Raw genomic sequence first — 27,964 nt, forward strand, 5'->3', positions numbered from 1 at the left:
CAGTTTCTCGAAAATTCAACAAAATCATGCATACTGAATGTGTGCTATAATAACATGTCTGTTCTATTTCACTTTCTATATTGAGTTAAGTTGTTTGGGCCAGGAAAGGTTGTCAAAAACACTTTTAAATTACTTACCATCTGCACCAAGAGCTACTGCAACTTCATCCCATGCCTTTTCCTTTGCCTGTGAGTCTTTATAAAGCATATTTCGTGGATCATAAATAACTAAACGTTTCTCAACCTCCACAATGAGACGAGTGTCGTCCATTATTATATTTTCAGGTGCACTCGACCATGCTGCACCACGTGCTTTTGTTTATGATTGTCAGCATGACATCCTTATGACAATACATATATATATATATATATATATATATATATATATATAGTTATGTATATACATTTATACATTAAATTAATCTAACTTAAACTAAACTGGCAGTATAAATTATTTAAACTTGTTTTTGTAGTTTGGGCAACAAGTTTGTTTTTGGACATTTGTTATCTTTTTAAATTGATGAAGGTCATTTGATTGACTGTTTAAAACACAATAGATATCATCAATGCGCTTTTGGTAACTGCTGTGTATTTTTGCCATGATCAATGCATTGTCACTTTAATTCAGCGTAAGCCGTGCGTCAAAAATAGACAGGACGCCGAAACGATCGCGGCACTGCTGCTCCTGCTCTGCTCCTGCTACGAGCTGCCGCGCCGCCTCTGCGTGCGGTGTAAATGCTCTAATCTGTTAACATGGGCGCCGAAAAAAATACGCGCTGCTTACGCGCTGCTAACGCGTGCAGTGTGAAACCGGCGTCACACTGCACGCGTTAGCAGCGCGTAAGCAGCGCGTATTCTTCAATCAAATGACCTTCATCAATTTAAAAAGATAACAAATGTCCAAAAACAAACTTGTTGCCCAAACTACAAAAACAAGTTTAAATAATTTATACTGCCAGTTTAGTTTAAGTTAGATTAATTTAATGTATAAATGTATATACACATAACTAATATATATATATAGCTATATATATATATATATATATATATATATATATATATTGTCATAAGGATGTCATGCTGACAATCATAAACAAAAGCACGTGGTGTCACAGCCGGCATGGTCGAGTGCGCCTGAAAATATAATAATGGACGACACTCGTCTCATTGTGGAGGTTGAGAAACGTTCAGTTATTTATGATCCACGAAATATGCTTTATAAAGACTCACAGGCAAAGGAAAAGGCATGGGATGAAGTTGCAGTAGCTCTTGGTGCCGATGGTAAGTAATTTAAAAGTGTTTTTGACAACCTTTCCCTGGCCCAAACAACTTAACTCAATATAGAAAGTGAAATAGAACAGACATGTTATTATAGCACACATTCAGTATGCATGATTTTGTTGAATTTTCGAGAAACTGTGCTGTTTGTTATTACACACATTTATGAATTATCTTTAAGATGTTCATGATGGGTAATGTTTGTAAATTAGATGTGTATCAGACATTTCAACAATCTAAATAAAAAATCTTTCTCCAAGAAACAACAAATGTAAGCATTTATTTACATTTTGCACACAGTAAGCACACATAAATAAGAGAAGCAGATGTAACTGCAAGTCGCTGCTTGGGTTCAAAGGACTGCCTGTAGTTTGTTGTTTGCCTTGTTAGTTGGCCTCCAATCAGGGAAAGAATGTGATCCACTTGCTCTGCATTCATCCTGAAGAAGTTTAGGTGTCGGTCACGGTCAAGACGGAGTTCGGCGACAAGATGGTAATATGCAACATTTTCTCTCCTTCGTCGGTTCATGTAGTGAACCCAAAATCTGCGTCTTTTCCGTAGTCTTCGTGATAGCAAATACTGCGCAATGGCTTCCTTCTATCAACAACTCGCACTACACGGTCAACAAAAACAAAGATGAACCAAAAGTTATATAATATTATATTAATATTATTATAATAATATAATATAAATGTATTTGAAAACGAAATAAAGCAATGCCAACTTACCCATTATAGAGTAGCCTACTTTGTCTGTAAACACGCCGCGCGCGTCAAACGCTGCCAGTATGAAAGCAAAACGCGCGTGTCCTGCTTCCGCTCACCGTACGCACTGCTCCTGCGCTGCTTACGCGCTGCTAACGCGTGCAGTGTGAAACCGGCGTAAACCTTGACGAAAAGCGGGATTGACGCACACGCACTGCAAGCAGAGAGATGATTTCTGCTTGCCTTCGCAAAAATTGTCTTCGGCGGACAGCCCGCTGTCTTTTGAACGATTTCAGTATTTTTGCGGCAGACAGACGCAAGTCTGTTTCTGTATCTTGATGTTGAAAACAAAACCAAAGGTTAAAAAAAAGAAGAACAAATGTGAACCGAGCAAGTCTATTCATTGAATTTTGACGCCTTTTCATTTCGCGGTTATCAAGCAACACGATTACGCACCAGCTGCAGCTTGATGACGCAAGCGTACCGCGGTTCGGATACAAATATATAATGTGAACACAGTCCATCGGGGGCAGGGGGGAGGGGGGAGCAATCGAACTCGGGTTCGGAACAGGCAATCGAACCAAGTGTGAAAGCCCCCTAAGTCAATTAGAACGCAGACTGAGAAAAGAACGCGAAAAATCTGTATATGACCACAATTCTAGTCTCTCTCCAATAGAGGGCGCACTTACACAGCAATTAACACTCCCAGTACCTATAAACTACTATGAAATAACTGAACAATGAAATAACTGAACAATACAATATTTTGGTGAAATAAACTCATATACCCACAAAACAGAGAAAGAAAGTTTGCAAAAGTATTTGTCATTCTTTAACCTGTTACACCACCAGATATCAAATTTACCATTTTCGTGTGTGGATGGACTACCGTATGCTACTTCATCCAATCAGACGCATTAAAATATAAAAAATAAAAATATAAGAGGTGACTAACCACTAAGATATGCAGAAAAAATATAAAAGTCGTAAATCTGTATATAGGCTCTAAATACAGTGCTTTAAGAAAACTAACATTCTACGTCAACACAAAAAGCTGCTTCCTCTTTTCTGTGAGGCATTTTCAACTGAAAAAAATTATTATAAAATGACATATGATTGTGTAGCCTATATATAAGTGTGTATTTACAGTGGTACTGGATCTGCACTGACTTAATTAAGACTTTTTAACATTAAAGTGTTCATCCTCATGCCATCCCAGTTGTGTATGAATTACTTTTGTTTGGTGAACACAAGCAAAGATCTTTAGAAAGTATTTTAGGTCCTCACAATGCAAGTGAATGGTTGCCAGAAATTTGAAGCTCCAAAAACCACATACATATAACATGAAAGTAACCCATAAGACTCCAGTGATTAAATCCATATCTTCAGAATCAGTATGATAGTTGTGGGTGAGTTTAAGCCCTTTTTTTTTTACTATTATTCTCCACATTCAAATTCTTTTGTTTTTGGTTATTCACATTCTTCATGCATGTCACCACCTACTGGGCAGGGAGGAAAATTTATAATATATATTATATAATACATATAAAAAATATTTGTTTCTCACCCACATCTATCATACTGCTTCTGAAAATATAATTTAACCACTGGAGAACCGATGTGTCCAGAACTTTTGTTCTAAAATCTTAAGGTGCCCTTTTTGTCGTCCAGAAAAATGGGAGACATTTTTATAATTAAATGAATATGGTTAAATAAAACAAAATTAAAATCTCATCATAATCTCACAGTAACAGTAAAAATGTGTTTTTATGAGATTTCTTTGTAAATCGTGGGTGCATTAAAGAAAATTAAGTGGAGGTGCCTTCAAGAGTGTGTGCTAAAGCAGATCGGGGCGGATTCCAATCACAAGTGATCCTCCCTATGCCCTATACTCACTCTGAACTGCAGAGCCCTTTAAGTGGGTACTCTGAAGGAAACATGGCATTACTTTATGAATGAGCAGAACGTTTTCACTCGACGATCATGCACTACACTGATGGGTTTAGCTGTTGCGTACCCTCTCTGTGTTTACATCATCGTCTTTACTGAGAAGGTCAACAGGAAAATATGACAGAATAGGCTATTTGTGATGAAGGAAACAATTATGTACATTATATACAATAAAATGGTTGAATACTCAAAAAGCAAAGAAATTAGTTAAGTATTTATAATTACTACTCATTAAAAAAGAAAACAGTGCCCTTTTTATCCTTCCGCCCCTGTTCCTGCTAAGGTCTGTGCATGTCACTGCACTGGAGTCTTGTGGATTACTTTTATTCTGCCTTTATGTGCTTTTTGGAGCGTCAAACTTTTGGTACCAATTCACTTGTATGGTATGGACCAACAGAGCTGAAATATTCAGCATAAGAAAGTCATTCAAATATGGGATGGCATGAGGGTGAGTAAATTATGAGAAAATATTCATTTTGGGGTAAACCATTCCTTTAAATAGGCTCTCTATATTTCATTTGACAAATGTATGGCTATAATTATTGTACCCCAGGGAAAATATCAGAAATAATTTGTTCATAACTAAGATTTTTTGTCAGTGACTATATTGATGTTACAGTTCACAGGAAACTACCATGTTTACAGGTGAATTTTACAAGGCTGTGTCTGGGAATCATTTGTTTGCTGGTGAGTTAGATCCAAAGATTTTCATTCAAACGTTATCTGCATCATGTGTGTTCTTCTGCAAGCCTCATTAAATCTGCATAGGACAGTAATTAAATATCAGTAATTAGCACATTATTGGTTAACACTGGCAAATATAACATGTAACGAGATGCTCACAGGTCATTATAATGGTTAGTATTTAAGTATTACTGTATTGTGATCAGTGAGCAGGATGCAGGTTGCTTGAGTTCAGTAGCTTCTCTGAATCTTTTTGTGTTCATCCAATAGCATTTTCCTGAATGTGTATGTAAGAAAATGAATGGCTTTGTTTATCTGGTTATGTGTGGTGCTGTAATGATTACCCTGTCTTGTCTCTCTGTTGCCCCCTTGTTTTCCATCTTGTCACTTTTCACTTCTTAAGTTTTCACTTTAGTCCCTTATTTAATTCCATAGTCCACCCTGTCTCGTTTCACTGTTGCCCTCTCGTTTTCCATCTTGTTGTCACTTTAGTCCTTTATTTGATTCCACAACCCTCTGTTAGCGTTAGTATTCACTGTTCATTGTTTACACCTGCCCTGGTTAATTTGCCTTTGGTTCCTGTTTATCACCTTGTTACCTTGTTTGAGTTCTGTCCTTTCATTGGCCACCTTTCCCACGTTTGTCTATTTATACCCCGTGTCTTTGTGCTGTCTTTGTCGATCGTTGTTTGGTGTAAACCCGGTATGTGTTCCCTGCCCAAGTTCTCCGTTTGATCCTTCGTGTTTTAGTTAACTGTTTTATGCTTTATTTCCCCATCGTGGGTTGTTTGTTTGTGTTTATCTTCTGTTTATTCAAATAAAGCCTCAGCTGCGTTTGGATCCGTAACTCCTCGTCTGCCTCGTTACTCCAACATTACAGAACGATCGACCGCATATGGATCCAGCAGCTATCCGAGCCAAATGTCGGCTGCTCAATTTGCAGCAAGAGCACTACCCGCTCGTAGACCACGCTCGCTACTTCCTTCTCCTGGCCAACGCTACTGACTTCCCGGACTCTGCGCTGATGGTCTTCTTCAGGGATAGCTTAAATCCCTCGCTGAGGGAGCAGGTGCCACAGGCAACGCCCAGCAGCACTCTCCGCGACTACCTGGAGATGACCCTACTAGCGTGCAGCTCACCGCACCCTGTCACACCAGCCCCACCTGTCAGCGAGCCTGCCCCCACGCCGGTCGCCTTCCATGAGCCAGCGCGGCCCACTGCGTCTGCCCAGAGGAGGGAAAGAAGACGGGCTTCCGCCTCCCGGCCCGCGCCAACCCCGGTCTGCGAGCCTGAGCCCCCGCATGTCACGGTGAGCGAGCCTGAGCCCCCGCATGTCACGGTGAGCGAGCCTGAGCCCCCGCATGTCACGGTGAGCGAGCCTGAGCCCCCGCATGTCACGGTGAGCGAGCTAGAGCCCCCGCATGTCAAGGTGAGCGAGCTAGAGCCCCCGCATGTCACTGTGAGCGAGCCCGAATCCTCGCCAACCACGGTAACCCAGCCAGAGCCTGTAGCCTCAGACGTCAATGAGCCAGTGCCGCAAGCCTCAAACGTCAATGAGCCAGTGCCGCAAGCCTCAAACGTCAATGAGCCAGTGCCGCAAGCCTCAAACGTCAATGAGCCAGTGCCGCAAGCCTCAAACGTCAATGAGCCAGTGCCGCAAACCTCAAATGTCAATGAGCCAGCGCCTGTAGCCTCGACCGTCCCTGAGCCAGCGCCTGTAGCCTCGACCGTCCCTGAGCCAGCGCCTGTAGCCTCGACCGTCCCTGAGCCAGCGCCTGTAGCCTCGACCGTCCCTGAGCCAGCGCCTGTAGCCTCGACCGTCCCTGAGTCAGCGCCTGTAGCCTCGACCGTCCCTGAGTCAGCGCCTGTGGCCCCGATCGTCCAAGAGCCAGTGCCCAAAGCCACGACCGTCCTCGAGCAGGTGCCAGTAGCCACGACCGCCCAAGAGCCAGTGCCAGTAGCCACGACCGTCCAAGAGCCAGTGCCAGTAGCCTTGACCGCCCAAGAGCCAGTGCCAGTAGCCATGACCGCCCAAGAGCCAGTGCCAGTGCCAATGGCCGTGACCGCCCAAGAGCCAGCGCCTCGAGCCTTCCAGGGCTCCTCCTCCCGAAGCTTTCAGAGTTCAGCCATCCGAAGTTTCCCGAGCTTTCCAGAGCTCAGCCATCCGAAGTTTCCCGAGCTTTCCAGAGCTCAGCCATCCGAGTTTCCGAGCTTCCAGAGCTCAGCCATCCGAGTTTCCGAGCTTCCAGAGCTCAGCCATCCGAGTTTCCGAGCTTTCCAGAGCTCAGCCATCCGAAGCTTCTCGAGCTTTCCAGAGCTCAGCCATCCGAAGTTTCCCGAGCTTTCCAGAGCTCAGCCATCCGAAGTTTCCCGAGCTTCCAGAGCTCAGCCATCCGAAGCTTCTCGAGCTTTCCAGAGCTCAGCCATCCGAGTTTCCGAGCTTCCAGAGCCGCCTCGAGCCTTCCAGAGCTCCGCCTCTCGAGCCTCTCGAGTCTTCCAGGACTCCGCCTCTCGAACCTACCAGGGGTCCGCCCCTCAAGCCTCTCGAGCCTCCCAGGGCTCCACCTCCTGAACCTCTCGAGCCTACCAGGGCTCCGCCCCCTAAGCCTCCTACGGCTCCACCCCTAGAGCCTCTCGAGCCTCCCAGGGCTCCGTCTCTCAAGCCTCTCGAGCCTCCCAGGGCTCCGCCCCTCAAGCCTCTCGAGCCTCCCAGGGCTCCGCCCCTCAAGCCTCTCGAGCCTCCCAGGGCTCCGCCCCTCAAGCCTCTCGAGCCTCCCAGGGCTCCGCCCCTCAAGCCTCTCGAGCCTTCCAGGGCTCCGCCCCTCAAGCCTCTCGAGCCTTCCAGGGCTCCTCTCGAGCCTCCAGGGCTCCTCCGAGCCTTCCAGGGCTCCGCCTCGTGCCTTCCAGGGCTCTGCCTCTCAAGCCTCTCGAGCCTTCCAGGGCACCGCCTCTCAAGCCTCTCGAGCCTTCCAGGGCTCCGCCCTCAAGCCCCTCGAGCTTCCCAGGGCTCTACCCTTCAAGCCTCTCGAGCCATCCACGGCTCTGCCTTCCGAGCCTCCTCCTGAGCCTCCTACGGCTCCGCCTCCAGAGCCTCCAGCGGCTCTGTCTCCTGAGCCTTCCTTGGCTCCGCCTCCTGTGCCTTCCTCAGCTCCATCCCCGAGCCTTCCAGGCCTCCGCCTCAAGAACTGTCTCACGGCGCCACCGCCCTCAGCTCCGCCTCCTGAGCCTCCAGAGCCTCCCTCTGCTCCGCCTCCTGAGCTTTCCAGGGCTTAGCCCCGAGCCTCCTACGGCTCCGCCTCCAGAGCCTTCTAGGGCTCCGCCTCTAGAACCTTCTTCGGCTCCGCCTCCTGAGCCTCCCTCAGCTCCGCCTTCTGAGCCTTCTACGCCATCGCCTCCCCGGCTCCACCTCCCGAGCCTCCCCGGCTCCGCCTCCCGAGCCTTCCACGGCGCCGCCTCCCAAGCCTTCTACGGCTCCGCCCACAGGGTACACCATGGCTCTGCCTGCCTCTGCTCCGCCCCCAGGGTCTCCTGCGGCCCTGCCTATGCCTCCTGCGGCGCCGCCACCCAAGTCTTCGACTGCCCCGCCTCAGAGGTCCTCCTTGGCTCCGCCTCACGCTGCTCCGCCAGCTCCCCCAGTGGCCACACCTCCCAGGTCCCCTGAACCGGCCATTGGCCCACGACCACCTCCCAGGCCACCGAGCTGGCCCCTGTCCTGTGGCCTCCTCCCAGGCCTCCTGACCTGGTCCCTGTCTTGTGGCCTCCTCCCAGGGCTTCTGACCCTGTTCCCGCCCTGTGGCCTCCACCCAGGCCTCCTGCCCCTGTTCCTGTCCTGAGTCCTCTTCCCTGGCCTCCTGACCCAGTCCCTGCCCAGTGGCCTCCTCCCAGGCCCCCCGACCCGGTCCCTGTCCTTGCCAAGTGGCCAGCTCCTGGGCCATCTAAACCGGCCTCTGTTCTGCGGCCACCTGACCCTGGTCCCTTGACACACCCCCATAGACTGCTTGCCTGCCCTCTCGGCCTCCATGGTCTATCTATCTACCCTCTCCACCTCCCTGGACTGCCTAATGGCCCCTCATGGACTTCCTGCCTGCCCAGTGTACCCCCCTGGTCCGCCCATGTGCCCACTTGTCTCTGTCTGTTTGCCCCTGGTGCCCTCATTTTGGTTTTTCTTTGTGGGTCTTTTTTCGTCTTTTGTTGTTTTGATCGTCTGGAATCCGATCCTTAAGGGGGCTATGTAATGATTACCCTGTCTTGTCTCTCTGTTGCCCCCTTGTTTTCCATCTTGTCACTTTTCACTTCTTAAGTTTTCACTTTAGTCCCTTATTTAATTCCATAGTCCACCCTGTCTCGTTTCACTGTTGCCCTCTCGTTTTCCATCTTGTTGTCACTTTAGTCCTTTATTTGATTCCACAACCCTCTGTTAGCGTTAGTATTCACTGTTCATTGTTTACACCTGCCCTGGTTAATTTGCCTTTGGTTCCTGTTTATCACCTTGTTACCTTGTTTGAGTTCTGTCCTTTCATTGGCCACCTTTCCCACGTTTGTCTATTTATACCCCGTGTCTTTGTGCTGTCTTTGTCGATCGTTGTTTGGTGTAAACCCGGTATGTGTTCCCTGCCCAAGTTCTCCGTTTGATCCTTCGTGTTTTAGTTAACTGTTTTATGCTTTATTTCCCCATCGTGGGTTGTTTGTTTGTGTTTATCTTCTGTTTATTCAAATAAAGCCTCAGCTGCGTTTGGATCCGTAACTCCTCGTCTGCCTCGTTACTCCAACATTACAGGTGCTGCTTAAATACCAGGGCCTAGTTGTAAGTAATCTGATCAGATTTCGGCTATTGGATTGGATCAAATCTTGAAAATAGTTTGTTGAAAAGAAAAAAAGGATTCTGAAATCGGTTTACATCACATAATCCAGTTTTAATCTGGATCAAACCTTCAGTATGTGTTCAAAACTTTGTAGTAGGATTGGGATACCTTGATCCAAATTTTTTTTTTTTTAAATAAGGATTATCCTGATCCCAGCGGAAGGGTGGATTTCAGGAACAAAATGTCATAAAACTTTAAAATTGGTCAAATAATACAACATTTGTTTCATGTAGTATATACAAATTTATTTACATTTTGCACTTGATTTGTTTAACTGTTACAGTGATAACGTAGATAAAGTAGACATTATTAAGCTATCTATTAAGACTTTCAGTACAGTAAAGTAAAACAACTAGGGATGCACCGAAATTTCGACCGCCGAAATGGCACTTTCGGTTTTTGGCCGAAAGAGAAAAAAGGCAGAAAATATGAGCCGAAAATATATACCTCCTCGCCCCGCCCCTCAGTGCTCAGATTTAACTCTGGATCGATTTAGCCCTTATCACGGCGCTACCAAACAAAGGCCGATCATGTCAGCGGTGTGGAAATTCTTCAAAGTTTCTGATAAGGACATCACATTTGCGATCTGCAGTGTTTGTTCATCAGAAATTTCAAGAGATATATAGTATATTTGAGTTACAGAAGAAATTCCCCACTTACTCTCCCGGTTGGGACAAGTGGGAGGTTGCGTGCACCGTGTGCAAACCTGGCACATAATGTTTCGGTGTCCAATGGGGGTGCCACAGATCTCAAAGCTCACATGGACACCGAAAAACATAAAAAAGCTTTGCGAGGTGAGAGTAGTTCACTGAAACACTGGCAAAAAACAATTTGTCTGAAAAATGCATTGCATTTACTGGAGACAATTGCAACACAAATTTTGGTGGAATCCGACGTGATGAAGGGGGAAACAATGTGTTTGCAAATTTGAAGAGGTTGCTGCAGAACAAGACTCTGATTGGTGTGGGTTGCCCTGCACACATATTGAATAATTGTGTTCATCATGGGGCAGACACAATAGAGGTTGACCTTGAGAATATCATGTTTAAAATCTACCAGTACTTCCACATGTACACTGTGCGCACTGAGAACCTGAAGGAGTACTGTGATTTTGTTGACATTGAGTACATGATGATGCTTTCTCACAGCAAGACAAGGTGGCTGTCATTGTTCCCAGGCATTGAGAGGATGCTACAGATGTTTCCAGCTTTAAAGGCATTCTTTCTGTCACAGCAAAAGCCACCCATAGTGATCAAGAAGTTTTTTGAAAACGACTTCAGTGAGATCTACCTGTGGCACATGCACTCACTCACTCGTGTCTGTGTTCCACACGTACATTCAACAAATGGAAAAGGAGAATAACTCCATCATGGAGGTGAAGAAAATATTGAACAGCATCCACAACATTCTTCTTTAACGTAAGAGCAACAATTTCATGTCCCTTAAAGTTAAGGGACTACTGCCAGAAAATCGCAGAGATGGATTTGGTGAGGGCTGCGACAAGTTCTGTGCTGATGTACAAGGCCTGTACAGTGCATGTCTGGGGTATCTGGAGAAGTGGATGAGTCCCATGGAAGAGTTCTCAACATTTATGTGGATGGATATGAGTGAGCCACCAGATTGGAATGATGTGGAGGCCTGCATAAAGTACCTAAGAGAGAAGGGGGTGCCAATTGATGATGTCAAGTGTTTTGACCAGGTCGCCAATCTGAAGAAATTCATAGAAAGGTGCAACAGTAATGAGGAGTTCATTGGCCTGCAGGTGCACCAGAAGTGGACCAAATACTTTGAGAAGGCCAAAAGCATTGCATGCTACTCAGAACTACTGAAGATTTCACAGTTTGTCTTTGCACTTCCCTCTCACAATGCAAATGTTGAGGGGATTTTCTCACTGATGCAGAGCCAGTGGACAAAGGAGAGGAACCAGCTCTCTGTTGAGTCATTGAAAGGGATTCTGTTTGTGCAATACAACTTCAAGGACACTTCTTGCAAAGACTGTCATGCTTATTTGTTAAGCAACAAAAAACTGCTGGGAAAGATCAGCTACAGCTAAATATAGATGGGCAAACAAGGAGGATGAGGAAGAAAAACAGGATAAAGAGGAAGAAGAAAACTAAATATATAAATTTATTTTGTTAGTGAGTTTTTGTAAGTTTGTGAGAGCTATTTTTGTTCAATTTGGAGGTATTTCTTTGTTATTTATTATTTATTTATTTTTCTAAAACAGAAGAGACATTATTTATATAATTTCATTCATTATTTTTGAAACCTGTCATAATAAAACATGTTGAGTAACCTCTGAGAAGCCTATCTGAATTTGTGTGTTTGATAGATAGTATTTTGTAATAACAATTTTCAATTTTAATATTTTGTAATAACAATAGGCATAGCCTACTTTAAATGTATTGAAATTAACAAGGCATCTTTGAGTAAAATTTGAGTATCATTTGAGTATCTCATTGCCGGGCCGAGTGTCCTGGTTTTTGGTAATCAAAATATGGTCACCCTAATATATACAGAGTACAGCAAGAGATTCTACAGGAAAGTGCCCCGATCCACAGCAGTGCCACAACTAGCGCAGCTACACCACAACTTGAGACATATCTAGCTGAACTTCCCATTTCCAGAAGCGACTTGTCTACGGTCGCATAAACAAAGGCTTTCCTTTGCTTGCGCGGATTGCGCACAGGTATTTATCTGCCCAAGCACCAGCACAGAGACTGAGAGACTGTTCAGTGCAGCATCTCATGTTCTTGATGAGCTTTCTGACAGGAGAGACTGTCAGAAAGTTTAGCAACTTTTGTTCTTGAAGAGAAACCTGTCACTTGTACTTAAATAGAAAGCGGTCCAATTTGATGTGTATAGCAATTACATTACACTTGTTCTTCACTTGAGGATACATCTGTCGTTTACAGTTGAGGTTGGATTTAGTTGAATTACTGTTGTTTTGCACAATAATTTAAATCACTTAATCACTTAAAGTGTACATACGTTTACATAAACAGAATAGAGCACTGATCTATATATATATAATTATATATTATATTTATATATAGATCAGTGGAATAGAGGCCCTCTGCCATTCTGTGTTCTGCCTTTTGTTTTAATTAAAATTACTGTTGCATATTTAAACTTTTTGAAAGATGCTAGCTAAGTTCATTACTTGACTGTTGTTTTGCATATAATAGTTTTCTAAAACTTTACATTATTTGGATAATTGTTAATAAAATCTTTAAAATTAGATTTTTACAGAACTGAATGAAGAATAATATTTAATATAGTTGTAATATATTTTTGTCCAATTTTGGTGTGTTACTTTCAATAAAAGTGTGATTTATTTTATTGGTTTGTAGTTTTTCAATTCAGATTCATTAAATTCATGAAATTTATGAAAAAGTATAATATTAATACAATTATACACACACACACACAAAAAAAATAGGTACAAAAAAAAGTACGTTTCGGTTTTCGGCCAAGTGCATCCTGGATTTTCGGTTTCGGCCCAGAATTTTTATTTCGGTACGTCCCTAAAAACAACTCAACTTTTGTCACCATAAATTAATCTCCCAAACAGCTGTCAATATCAAACAAATAATATATTTAATTTGAACTGTCATTTATTACTTTATATTAATTACCCTGAACAATAATCAGAGATGAACCAGTCAAAAGTAGTTTCCAACAAATATATCCCTTATTACACATTCAGTCAGTCCCTCATTCTGAGAGAACGTGGGAGGTTGGTCTCGGTCTTCAACAGGCTCAGGTTACACATGTTGAAAGCTGTTTGTGATTGCAGTTTTAGTTTTTATTTTTTCTTAGTCCTGCTGGCATTCGGAACTTTGACTCTATCTTACAGATCAGCCAAGTATTTCAGCATAAAACAACAATCTCAGTGCATGATTCCAAAAACATACATTCCTTTTTCAAAGACAAAAATCATTGGGGGTTATTTGCTGCTCTCCCTGCTACCAGAACAGAACCATACTGCCATCTGCCAACACCAATTGCTTTCATGTGTCCACATGCCAATAAAGTATACAACTTACTATTTATTTGATGAAATGGTCCTGACGGAACTGTTGATTAATAACCATTTATTTGTGTTTGTAGGTTGTATGGTCGTATATGTGTAGTGAAAAGAAGAAACCATCTCCAGACAGTTTTTTGTGTCAGCACAATGCAATCCTCCACAACTCTACAAAAACCACAGACAGTGTATTAAGAATCCGTTCAGAAGAACCTTTCACAAGCTCATTTTACTCTGAATTAGGAATCAGTTTAGACAAGTACTCCAATTTACAGCAGGCTCTCTACTGGGCTGAACCAAACAGATCTGTCACACCTGTGTCCCTCAGTACTAGTCCAGCCCACTCCACATTCATCATCCAGGACCTGAGAGAGAGCTACCAAAGAGGGGAGGAGCTTTTTGTTATTGTGCATGCAAGGGATTTTAACAACAGACCCAAATATTATGGAGGGGACTTCTTTCAAGCCAAGCTGTTCTCGTCTGCAACTAAGGTACTTCATAAATGCTGTTAAATATGCAATTGCGTTACTAGATATATAGCAAAAATTAAAGGAATAGTTCCCCACAAATACAAATAATTTTATAATTTCCTAACCCTCATGTCATCTTAGAGGTTTATGACTTTCTTCTACTTAACACAAATGGAGATTTTTAGAAGAATTTCTCAGCTCTGTAGGTCCATACAATGCAAGTGAATGGGTAATTTCTTTAAACTCTAAAAAGCACATAAAGGCAGCATACGACTCCAGTGGTTTAATCCCACAGTTTTCAATCTGGGAGGTGCCAGAGGATGTCAGGGGAGTTGTGGAGAATGATGAGAAATCCAGCATTTCTCATCATTCCGCGTTTTGCAGAATGGACCACAAAATGACGCCACGATATGCAGATAAGGACAGCGAAGTACCACCTTCGCAAGCCAAACTGATGCCCTGTGCAGAGGTGATTTGAGCGTGAAGCAGAGTATGACAGCGGCAACAATTTCCCTCTCCTCTGTAAAGTTATATCAGTATGCTTATTATTATCATAACCTTTCATGCAGAAGGTGTATTAAATGAAAAATGAATACACAATACTAGATGAAAAGCTACAAAGGGAGGATTTAAAGGAGAAGGAAAGTTTTTTTTTTTTTAGTTTTTTTTATGTTAAGTACTCATGGAAGAGATGAGTCTTCAGTTGTCTTTTGAATGAGTGACCAATGTCTTTCAGAGATTGGTCACTCAATTTGAAAATGTTATTTTGTCTTTTTATACATTTTTATGTTTCATGCAAAAATAAATTGAGTAGCTACTTCAGCACCACGGACAGCATAACTGATTTGTATAGAGCACTTTTGAGGCTTCAAAGTTATTGGTCAAGGATACCAATATGTGTTTATTATATGTGATGTTTTGTGAGTAAAAGTCAGAAAGAGAGAAGAAAGCTTCCAATAGGGACACAGAGAAATACATTTGCATAATGATCTTCCCACCCTCATCCGGAATGCAGAATCCCTGACAGCATTCAAAAGACAACTGAAGACTCATCTCTTCCATGAGTACTTAACATAAAAAAAATAAAAAAAACTTTCCTTCTCCTTTAAATCCTCCCTTTTCTGGTTTTTGCTACTCTGAGCAATGCCTGAACTTTGTATTTTGAGCACTTCTTGCTTTGTTCTTGCCTCTTCACAATGACTCACTTGCTTTAGTCCTCAGTTGTAAGTCGCTTTGGATAAAAGCGTCTGCTAAATGACTAAATGTAAATGTAAATAAGGAAGAAACATTGAAAGCAGTGTTACACCGATCTTCGACAGACAAACAGTCCTTGAGGCAACATGGGCGATTACAATACTTGTTTAAAGTACATAATTTTATGTGAGTCCAAAAAGATGTAAATGTATTCACATGCCAGTTACATATCACAATGACATCTATATTGCACAAATTAATGTCCACCACAGAGAGATTTGTGTCAATTAATATTTTCAATGGATAGACACAAGCACAAAGGGAATAGGAATAAAAGTCTCTTCTGGGCATTGTTCACAACTGAGAGGATATAATTGTCCAACTTGAGATCATGAAAGACATTGCGACGGTGCAATTTACATCATCTGCACTGGCTTGGGCACTGTTGTGACTGAAACAGAAAAACAGGGAAATAAATGTAATTACTCATCAATTACAGAAAACAGAAGTCTTTAAAGGCCATTTATTTTGTAAAACAACATCAGAATGTCCTGAAACATTGTAGTTCACACCTTGAGAAGGTGTCCTCTCCACCTGAGGTGAAATTGGTCTGTGGAAGCTAGGACTTATATTTTTATGATTTTCTGAATGTATGGACAAAAAAGGTAATATATGAGTTTAGGAGGGCTCTTATTTTGGAATACATCATCAGAATGTCCTGAAACATTGTAGTTCACACCTTGAGAAGGTGTCCTCTCCATATGAGGATGAAATTGGTCTGTGGAAGCTAGGACTTTTATTTTTATGATTTTCTGAATGTGTAAACAAAACATCTAATATTCGAGTTTTAGGGGGATCTTATTTTGGAAGACAACATCAGAATGTCCTGAAACATTGTAGTTCACACCTTGAGAAGGTGTCCTCCCCACCTGAGGTGAAATTGGTCTGTGGAAGCTAGGACTTTTATTTTTATGATTTTCTGAATGTATGGACAAAAAAGGTAATATATGAGTTTTGGGGGGGTTATTTTGGAATTCAATATATCTTGCAGTGACAGGTTGTGAGGTGTGCTAAAATCTTTCTTTCTTTCGTTCTGTCTTTCTTTCTTTCTGACAGACAGACAGAATAAATGAATGCATGTGAAATTGCCTTCGCAGGAATTTAACCTGTTTTAGTTCTGACGGTCATACCGCAATAACCAGTGTATACGCGCACCGCGAAATATAGGTGCGGCTAGTATGACCGCTCATTTCGAAGTGGCGGCTGGCTTGACCGAGATGCATTAGATTAGAATGTTGATATGATTATTCAAAATATTTAATAGGTGATATTTAATTTAAAAATAACCTTTAGATTTTCTCTCCACATGTGAACAGATTATCATCGTGTTTTTTGGACACGTCTTTTAGGATTTCACAACAAAACTTTGACTGTGGCAATCACCTCCCCACTCGTGTTCTCCTTCACCATCCCGTCATTCATTTTCACTATATGCCAGTTGACAATAATAAAGAGACGAGACACAAGCATGTTGTTCAGCATGTTGTTCTTAATTCAATAATAGGGAGCATGAAAACAAAAAGCGAAAGTAACTTTTGCTTTGGAATTCGAGCTAGATTTTAAATTAATATATTTTTTAAATCACATTCTTTCTGGTTATATCAGAAATTCCATCTTTCCTTCATGCCAATAGTGTTTAACACTGTTTAACATGTGGTGAATTATTGCATTAAGGTCCATTAGCAGGTGTTTTGCCTGTGATAGAGCATTAGTGGAGCATTCTTGAGAGAAAACAATGATGCTCCGATTTTTTTAAATCCCGCTTCTTGCTCAAGGCAAAATCATAACGCTCCACTCTTCACTGCGCTCCATTCACATACTCTGCGTTAATCGATCGTTTGTGTTCCGCAGCTGCTTTATGGTCCTTGAATAACATATAACGTGCGAGTAAGGGCAGCCAGTGGACTTTCTGGTGATCTCCTAGGGTAAGATGGTGCTCCCCTAGGGAGTTGGTGCCCTACGCAGACTGCACAGTCTGCGTATAGGGAGCGGTGTTACAGGTGGAGGCGGTGCTGGGGCTGTCAATGTCAGCTCTGCGTCAGGAGGATACAAGGGAGTGTATATATATATGTATAACAGTGGCATTCGACTTCGGAAATTTACACTGGGAGATAAAGTCCTTGCATTGCTCCCCACATAGAACTCTAAATTACTCGCCAAGTGGCAAGGGCCCTTTGAGGTCACGCGGTGAGTTGAGGAAATCGATTATGAGGTGAAACGAACGGATAGTGGCGGAGCATGTCAAATTTACCACCTCAATCTCCTAAAACCATGGAGAGAGGCATTTCCCGTGACTTTGGCAAAGGTGGTTCTGGAGAGGGAGGAGCTCGGGCCAGAGGTGAACTTAAAAGCCACCGATCGAGTCACCCCAGTCACTTATGAAGACCACCTCTAACAATCCCAAGTTACAGAGATTGCCAGGATGCAAGGAGAGTTCTACGACATGTTCTCGCTCTCCACGGTCATACGAATCTCGTAGATCAACATATCATAATAATCCCAGGGGTATGCAGTCTTCCCTATCGATTACCCAAACACAAAAAATAAGTGGTATGGGAACAATTGAAGGCCATGCTAGATATGGGGGTAATAGAAGAATTCCACAGTGACTGTGCCAGCCAGGTGGTTTTGGATCCTAAGAGCAACACCTTTGGCTCGGGTGGAAGTATGGACTTCCACTTGGGTCATGGGCAGGCGCAGCCCCAAATTGATAATACCATGTTTCATGCTGTACATTAGTCAAAAGGCAATGTCGACGCTGCCTGCATTGAGAAAAAAATTATTTATTTTTCTTGTGCAGTTTGTTTTGTGGATACGCTGAAAATCTTCAGAAATTAAATATCACTAAAGTTTGTAAGCAGGTTCCCACTTCCTCTCTTCCACTGAGACTGACCAGAAATGTGTCACAGGGGCTTACTGTTTAAAACTATGAAAACCCCTGGTTTAATCATTGTCTTCTGAAGGGATATGATAGGTGTGGGTGAGAAACAGATCAACATTTAAGTCCTTTTATTCCCTATGAATCTTTACTATCTAATTCATGGTAAAATAATTTTTCTCCATTACAGGCCAGTGTGTTTGGGGAGGTGGTGGACCTGCACAATGGTTCCTACTCTGTGCGTTTCTTCCTGCCATGGGTTGGAGAGGCACAGGTGGCTGTACGTCTTATCCACTCCAGTGAAGCTGTGCAGGTCCTGAGGCGTCACAGAGACACTGACGCTGACAGAGTGTTTTTCAATGGATATTATGAGGGGCCAGGACCAAATGGGACCAGGTTGAGTGAAGTAGTGAAGTGTAATGTGAAGTGGGACAAGAATGGACTGGAGAGCATGGGGACTGGAGAATGCTGCTGTGAATACACAGATTCCCGTAATGGAGAAACATGGCGCTGCCAGAGACCCAAATCCCTGCCATGCAGTGCCCCCATGTACCACTCTATGGGCGGGTATATCAACTGCCTGACTAAAGAAGAAAATATGCTTTTGTGAGATTAAAAGATACTTGATTGACTGTTTACCTGATTTCTCTACCCCATTCATTCAGTCATTAACTAGTTTGTCGTCATGATAAATTTATGATAAGGCAGTTTGAGAGATACGTTCTCTTTCTTGGCAGGAATCAAACCAACAACTATATCAATGGTGAAAAGAACATCATCAAAATTCTTCCTTCTAATGCAAGTGAAAGTACTGGTATGTTGGGCTTTGATCTGTGGAGATGGATACTTTGTTTAAAAAAGTTTCAATATGTAGGGAAATTTGGTTGATGTTTGGTTTATGATGGTGTTGTTGTTAGGGTTACCTCGTCTTGTTCTCACTGTTACCCCTTTGTTTACCATTTTTGTCACTTTTGTATTCCGTAGTTTTCACTTTTGTCCCTTGTTTAGCTCCACAGTCTCCCTGTTAGCGTTCGTGTTCTCATTCATTGTTTTCACCTGCCCTCATTAATTTGCCACTGGTTTCTGTTTATCCCCTTGTTATCTTGTTTGAGTTCTGTTTGTTCATTGGTTCCTGTCTTCCCATGTCCGTGTATTTAACCCCTGTTTGTTCAGTCGGTGTCTATCGTTGAATGTTGTTAGCCTGGTATGTGTTCCCTGCTCGTTTTCTCAGTCTTGTGTTTATTTCCCCATTGAGGGTTTTTCCTTTGTTCCCGTGTTTTCCGTGTACCTGCCTTGTTTGTTTCTTTAATAAAGTTGAACTGCACTTGGATCCGCATCTCCTCGTCTGCCCTCGCTGCTCATTCACAACAGTTGTTCAATAGAGTAATGCTTTGTCAAAGTAAATTAAATCAGTAAATTAAATAGCAAGCTAGAATTACCTTATACCAGATTAAATGAGCTAAAAAAAAGAAAAGATATGGAAAGAAGGAACGTTCCAGAATTGGTCATTTTAGTTTGAGGCATTGAAAAACATATATATATTTGAAAAATAATCCTGATTTCCTTCAATGTGACATTACAGTCTCTATTTACTCCATCCTGCAGATGTAAACGAGAAATGCCGTCCTGGTTTGCCAACACCAATTCCAGCTGGCTTTTACCTGAATGATGTGTGGACGTCCTTTGTCTGTAGCACCCGTCATTTCACAATGCAAACAACAACACGGTGCCTGAAAGACAAACACGTCTACATGATGGGAGACTCAACTATGAGACAGTGGTTTGAATTCTTTGTGAAAGCAGTACCAAGTAAGATTTTTGCCCCACACATAAAAGTGCCTTAATAAACATATGCTTATTGGATCATTGCTATAATAGTTCAGTCAGTAGATTATTCACTGTGATTTAACAGTCATGATTCAAATGTAAATAATACATCATATATACAGACACAATAATTCTGGGATCATTAATGTTTGTTCTGCAGCCCTGAAGCAGATGAATCTGCATGTTGAATATCAGGCAGGGCCACTCATAGCAGTAGATGTGGAGAACAACATTGACTTACATTGGAGGGCTCACGGTGTTCCTCTGCGGTGTCGGAAAACATCATTGGCGAATCTGCACTACATCAGTAATGAGATTGATGACCTGGCTGGAGGACCCCACACTGTCATTGTGTTTAATCTGGGGCCCCACTTCACCACATACCCTCTGGAGATTTTCATCCATAGAGTGTTGAGGATTCGCAAATCTGTACTGGCATTGTTACAACGGGCACCAGACACTATTATCATAATAAAGACTGTCAACACTGGCTATAAGGTAAAAGGTTCATGTGTTCCAAGTGTTGAAAATAAACCAGGGTGACCAAGTGTTAAAATACAAGGAGGCCACTCTGTTTATGGTTAATAGTGTATATTTTCTCTGTGTTTGTAATAGGATGTGTTTGGCAGTGACTGGTATTCTCTACAGTTGGACAGAATTCTACGATGGGCTTTTCAGGATGTTGGTGTTTATATTTTAGATGTGTGGCAAATGACAGCCTGTCACTACAGCAAAGAAAACATTCATCCAGGCCCAATTATCATCAAAAATGAAATCAACATTTTCCTTTCATTTATTTGCCTGGAATGAATTTACATTATTTTGACATGGAGGAATGTAAAGTGTTCAAAAATAACTGGTACTGCATGTGAAAAATGTGTCACAGGTGATGTGCTTATTTAAAGAACTGCGTAACTTACAATGGAAAAACATAACAGTCATGCTGTGTCTTTACTGTCCTGTATTTAAATTGTTCCATTCTAATATGCATCGACAAGCCTGGATATTGTTTATAATGAGATTCATCAGGGTTCAATGTGCACTCAGATTTTTTTTTTCCTTATTTCAAAAGTTTTAAAGAAATTACTTCAGTCATATCAGTAACCTAATTAAAGCGGTTTTATTACCATAAGTCTTTTCTTTAATAAAGAGAAAATGTGTGGGATTTATTTAATATAAAAATATTATCAAAAAACAGATTTTATTTTTACATCTTATCCTAGCCTACAGTGTGATAAAATGTTCCACTATTGTTTAATATAGCCATAAGTTGCTTCTCAGGAGAGATTAGGGTACCTAGGGTTCTTAGAGAACTAGGGTACATGCTATATGTGTGATTCCACAGGCGTCACTTATCATTTTATCTCTGAATTGCCTGCATCCACTGCAGTCTACTTTTAGCTCTTTTTCCTATTCAAGTACCTGGCGAACTTTTTTTAGTTTTTGTTTATTTTTGTTAGATTTTATTCAGCTGGCTGTTTGACAGTTTGTTGCTTTTAATAAAGTGCTTTCAAGTTTTCTAATTTCTCTTCATTCTCACCGTAATATAAATCTGTACAGTGGTGTGGTGACAGGGGCGTTGCACCAAATGTTGTGCCCTGGGCACAGAACTATTTTTGGGCCCCCTAAATAATTTGGTTTGTGGTGGGGGTTAGATATAAATGGTTTTAGGATATTTAACAGTGATATATTATTTATAATATATCAAACATTATTTGAATCAAACAATAAATTAGTAAAAAAAAAATGCATAATTGATTTTTTCCCCACTGTGACAGTGGAATTATTTAGCTATTTTCCCCCCTTGCAGATCAGAGACAAACAACACAGGTTATTAATTCTGTCAGGAAAGTGAAACTTAACCTCATAGAAAAAAAGATTGTCTGTTGTGGTTTTGATTTGGGACTTGCTATTGGCTGTTGTGTTCGCATAATTAATGAGGTAGTCTGTGCCAGTTTTGGGGACTGTTTGGGGGTGTTATTAATTAAAAAAATATATGAATTGGGGTTATAGTTATGTTTCAAGTTCCATGTAACATTAATAATGTCATTTTGTGTCATGACAAGGGTGTATTAACTTGGCAGGTATCTGCAAATATCATAAAAATCTAGCACAGGTGCAGTCAGCACTTTCAGAAAGGTTAACAGCATCAGGTAGTATTTCGTCTGTCCCAGAATCCTCCTTGACACCATAAACTGAAAGAGGTCAAATGACCACCTAGATCAGGGTCAATAGACTCCAGTCCGAATTCAGACAAATGGCAATTTAGTCCGGGCCAAGATCTAAATCTTTACAATCTTTGTGCTAGTTATCTGACACATGGCTAAGAGATTATGTAAGTATACGTGAATATGCAGAAATAAGCCGCTAATGGAAATAATGCTAAATATTGCTTTCAAAAGCGGGACTAAAGCACGTACAGCACTACACGGTTTATTCCCACTTCGTGCACATTGCCTCTCTCCCTGCTAAAGACATGATGCGCCGCATAATGATTTTTACTTTATGTAGATTTACAGGCAGAGACACCGCTAAAGATAATGGCATCTTTCCCTTAAACACACTGCAGAAAGCAAAAATTAAGAAAAGTTAAATATCTCCATCTGTCTGATCAGTGATTCAATCAGGGTCTGTTTGAATCACTGGATTGGTGGTGTTGTAGTGGGCTAAAACACATAACTGTAAAGCAAAATGTTGCTGGTTCGATCCCCACAGCCACCACCATTGTGTCCTTGAGCAAGGCACTCAACTCCGGGTTGCTTCGGGGGGATTGTCCCTGTAATAAGTGCACTGTAAGTCGCTTTGGATAAAAGCGTCTGTCAAATGAATCAATTTATCAGGGTTCACCTAAGGCAGGTTTGTGTCAGTGTCAGGACAAGTTAATGTGCTGCCTTTAGACTATAAAATGTTTTCAGTCTAAATTTTGCTTTATTAATCAGCAAGCTGAGCCTTTCATAATAAACAAACAGATATTTGTTCTAAGTTTGTGAAAATTAATAAGAGATATCATCATGGCATGGATGGCAAGGAAAGCCTATATTTATACATAAATTAGGCAAACAGTATTTTAATGCTTCACTGTTATGTACATTTTGGTTTGTTGTTAGTAGGTTCTCACTTTAAGAAAAATATAAATATGGTCCATTCAGACTTTTATATTTTTATACATTTTCTCTCAGGGGACAGTATTTTTTTATCTTTCAAAAGTCCTACTACCATATAAAAAAAAATGTGACGGCCAGCTCCTCCCATGTGAGATCCAAGGGAGCTCGGGACTCGACGTCCCGAGAAGGAGTGAGAACACCTCGCTTCACAGCTAAACTAATTCATACAGACAATAAACTTCGACCATACAGAAGTCAAAACATTGACGGAACGAACTTTCGACCAAGTGCCAAGAACCAAGGAAACACCACAAAGAACGCAACGTATTAACCATATAATTTGGGTAATCCGATAGCAAATTGATGTAGACTCAAAGAAGGATAAATGGTTCTTAAGGCATTGTCGATAGACTCCATAGAGTTCATCTTGACTGTACTGATCAGTTATTTCACATTCTGTCACTACTCACCAACCTGTCTCATGTATATATGTGTTAGATTAGATTTATGTTTAGAATAGTAATAAAGTTTGTCTGTGTTAAAAGACTGTGACTGTGGTATATTTTGATAAATAATCTCACCCCTGTTTCTGAAAACTATGCCTAAATACATGCGATATTACTTTCAATAAACCATGAGAATAATATCACTCCAATAAGTGAATTAATCATAATTCACTTATTAAATCTAATTCCTTACAGTAGAAATTGTGAGCTGATACAACTAGACGTTGTATTATCATTTCAGTGGTGGAGAATCTATTAAAGACAAATAATTTTAGTTATTTGTTATTTATCTCATTTATAATGCTTGTCGAACACGACTAATTCCCTTATACATTTCATTACCTAATAAGGTACAACAAGGACAGTTTAATCTAGTCCATAGCTCAAATATTTCGCATTCGTGCAAATTACCCTACATATTATGGTGGTGAAATGCATGCAAAATACCCATTTTAACTGATTGAGTCCACATCTCTAAATTATATATGTAATACCCTACATATTTATTTATTTGTTTATTTATTTACAAGGCAAGTTATAAAAACTATAAAAAATTATTTAATTTCATAGCCATATGACCGTGTACACTACATACTATAATCCAGACCTTTGCTGGGAAAGAAATGTAGAGATCGGACCTCTGCGAACTTTTGGAATTGAATACCCTTGACCTAGATAATGGTTAAAAAAGCACAAAGGATACAAATCCACCAAAAAACAAAAACAAAAACAGTCTAAAAGAACCATAAAGTAGTCCACATGACTTTGTGCTATATTGTTGTGGAGCGGAGGGGGGTGGGGCCGGGCTGGACTGGAGGGATAAAGGCGGCCGGTGACGACGGTTCGAGAGAGAGAGAATTACGGGCATGTCCGTCATGTGTGTGTTTATGTTTGTGCTTTTTGTTTTGAGTTTAATTAAACATTATTTATATTGACAAGCCAATTCTCACCTCCTCCTTGCCCATCTTAATCCTCTTACAATTCTGGTTTCTGAAACCGTACAATAACTGATAATTATCACTGTGAATAAAAAAAACAAAACAAACAAACAGACAAACCATTTTTCACAAAACATTGAAATCGCAATTAAAATTATTTTCATTTATGGGTGAACTGTACCTTTAAGTGTTTAGCTTGTTGCTAAAAAATCCTGCTTTCATTCCTGTCAAGCTCTGCTCACTCCACTCAATAGCTCTTGCCAGTTATGGGAAAGGAGTACAGATGGATTGATGCAAATGATCCAGCAGATTAATTAATTTGGTCACAAACCAGAGGATTTGATACAAGAAATAAGAAAATCTTTACTTTTAAAAACTTGATGTAATAATTATGTAAACTTGATGTAAAAATGAAATAATCCAAATTAAAATGAATACATTTAATAAATACAAAGTTCATTTAGTAAATATTTTTATATGGATATACCTGAAGTATATCTTAAAATAAAACTAATACTGTTGGGTGGGGGGCCAACTTCATGCAGGTCTCTGACCTGGACAAATTACATTGACAGTCTGCAGGGACCGTCTGCAAAGTGCAAAACCAAAAAGCGATACTATAAAAATATTCAAGAACTTCACTTTTACACATTGTAGTGTCACCAAATTCAGTTCACCCATCAATGGTCTCCTGCTGTTTATACTAATACTCTTAGTTTGGAAAAAAATGCCTTTGCATAATTTTGAGGATTGTTTTTAGAAAACATATTCAGTAACTTCACTGTTAGTGTCACAAAATACAGATAACATATCAGTGGTCTCCTACCTCCTACTATGCCTTTGCATAGTCCTGGGAAGTTTTTATAGGGATGAACATTTTCACTAACTCTACTAAGAGATAACCAAACTCTCCTACAGCTTCTTTAGTTAGGGCTGTTGAACAACACAGTACCAAGGGATAGCTTTGGTATTTGTGCTGCTGTCATTCCAAGATAATGTACGTGAAACCATCTTGCACAAGTTCCACAATGAATCTATACAGGGATAAATAGGTTAAGCATATTAAGAAAAAGTTAACTTTAAGAATCCTGTAATGCATAAAAGTATAGAATATTTGATTACTTTTATGTTATCCCTGGAATTTCACTCCAGAATATTTATAGATTATGCACTATTCAGATTATCTAATGTACTGATGGTTTCAAACAATTAAACATATAGTGTCGCGCAAACAGCATCAACAGTTTTGGACAGGTCCTCATTTCCACACAAAGATCAGAAATCTTTCTTTGAAACTGAAAAAAAATACAATTATATTACTGCTATATTTGTAAGAAGTGCTCAATATATGAATTTAAACTGTAAGGCAGGGTGCCAAGGCAGGGTGCCAATGTGTTTGCATTCAAAGGCAAAGAGCAAATGTATGATCTTTGAGAAAATCAACATATAACTTTCTCACAATTAGCAACTCTTCCTGAGGCACCACACCACACTGAGCAAAGACTGCAAAATCACACCTCGTTGTTGCCCTTCCACATCTGTCCCATTCTCTCCCCTCTCCTCCTCATCATTCCCCTTCAGCCCAGAATCACCTCAAACTCACCTAAGATCTGTATGTAACAAAATATCATATCTGATGTATACAGATAATGTAGCTAGTGTAGTTTGGTATCATTTAAAATGTCTCAGTGCGTCTGGTATAGTGCTCTTATTCCCAGGTTTGTAAAACTTAATGACAACAAAGTTATAAGGTCTTTGCCAAATGCTTTATAATTCTGGAGGTCTGTCCCCATCCCTGCTTGTATGTTAATGAGGTATGTCCCCAGGACTTCCAAACCCAACCACTCCCAAAATTCCCTTTGTTCATGGTTTGGGTATTTAAGGAGATGTGACACATTGTTCATGGTTCTGTGTAGTCAGAAGATCCCACACAGTTTACTGTGCATAATTTATATCAGGAGATTACAATTTGAATTTCTTAGGTTTTGATAAAATGTCTAAATTTGACTTATCACTGTCTAATTGGAATTGATGAATGTATTATGTTACCTGGTCAATAAATTGTAAACATTTGATTTATTCTGAATGACTCTGACAATGTTTTTCCCAAACTTACGATTCATATGTTACCGCAAGACTGCGTCAGATTAGTGACGACTAATATTTGGCATCAATTCAAGTGTACTTGGTTTGCAAAGACAAAAAGGGAATTTCCGTTTAGAACAGCAAATGCTGCTTGACCAATCTAAATTCGGGTGTGTCTTACCTCTGTTTTGATTTGATGTTTCACCAGATAAGTGTACGTGCGAAACCATGCATGGCCAATCCAAAGCTATTACAAGAGAAGTTGTAGAAGATGTTGGTCAATTTACATCTGTAATAGTGGCCATGACCTCTACTGAAGAAAACGTTAAGTTAAATTCAAGTGTATGCAGTTCTATGAGGGGCCGTACAAGACATTATTCATTCTGGCCCTCTCACATACATACATTCTCCTTTCACATACATATATTTTACTCACACACACACACATACATTCTTTCACATACATATATTCTGGCCCTTTCACATACATACATTCTTCTTTCACATACATACATTTTACACTCACACATACATTCTCCTTTCACACACACATATTGTCACTTTCACATATGTATATACTTGTGTATTTTGTCTCATCTTTTTAGTATCCATTACTTTCACTGACACAGGAAGTTCCTACTTAAGCAGGAAGTCGCTCTCAAACCAGGAAATATCTGTGCAAGACTTGCTTAGCTTATCCTAACATGATGTTAAACAGCTATAAAGATGTTATTCAAATTCATCCTGTTCTTTTATCAAGTGCAGTTTTTCATTTTGGGAGTAAGTAGCAATGAAAATGAAATTAGAAATTAATATTGTCAAGAAAATTAGAAAATTTAAATAATGTCAATGTACCGAACAAATTCAAAGAGAAGCTACAGATTTTTTTTGTTCACGAGAGGCTGTATGGAGAACTTTGTTCAAGAAATAGAGCAGTCAATACATAAAATTAAAATAAAATAATTTATTTGACAGTGCATGCATACAAAAACTTGACAAATACCATCATATAAAATAAATATATACATTTTATATAAATAGTGATATAAATTAAATAAATTATTATCTGGCATTCAGCATTACAGTCAGTATATACCACTACTGTCAAGGACCAAATTCATTTTGCCTTCTTTTCCCTCAAACATGGGAGATTGGGGAAAAACTTCCATTAGAAGTCTTAGAAATTCCCTTCTTGGTCCACCCAAGTCCACAGCCTCTTCAGGTACTCCCATATTATCAGAAAACCTGACATAAATGGTGTGACATGGATCATATGTCTCTCGTTTAAAACCTCTTATTGCTCCATCCAGGATTGTGGATCAGTTCATTTTAAACATGCATTTCATCTGATGATTTATTTTTGTTTGCAAGATCATGCTAAATATCTCTTGCTGGC

The 27,964-nt window shown here is 40.6% G+C and overlaps 1 protein-coding gene across 1 annotated transcript in view; it reads left to right on the forward strand.

The window, feature by feature from the left end:
- The first annotated feature begins 4,564 nt into the window (after positions 1 to 4,564).
- Positions 4,565 to 27,964, forward strand: part of LOC127631816 (NXPE family member 3-like) — a 34,398-nt gene continuing 10,998 nt past the window's right edge. The window contains exons 1-5 of the mRNA XM_052110175.1: positions 4,565 to 4,618; positions 13,590 to 13,997; positions 18,299 to 18,714; positions 18,846 to 18,922; positions 19,714 to 19,917. Coding sequence (XP_051966135.1) covers positions 13,605 to 13,997; positions 18,299 to 18,714; positions 18,846 to 18,922; positions 19,714 to 19,917 — 1,090 coding nt within the window. The 5' untranslated portion in view covers positions 4,565 to 4,618; positions 13,590 to 13,604. The remainder of the gene's footprint in view (positions 4,619 to 13,589; positions 13,998 to 18,298; positions 18,715 to 18,845; positions 18,923 to 19,713; positions 19,918 to 27,964) is intronic.

This window comes from Xyrauchen texanus, chromosome 38 (assembly GCF_025860055.1).
Source record: "Xyrauchen texanus isolate HMW12.3.18 chromosome 38, RBS_HiC_50CHRs, whole genome shotgun sequence".
NCBI lineage: Eukaryota > Metazoa > Chordata > Actinopteri > Cypriniformes > Catostomidae > Xyrauchen > Xyrauchen texanus.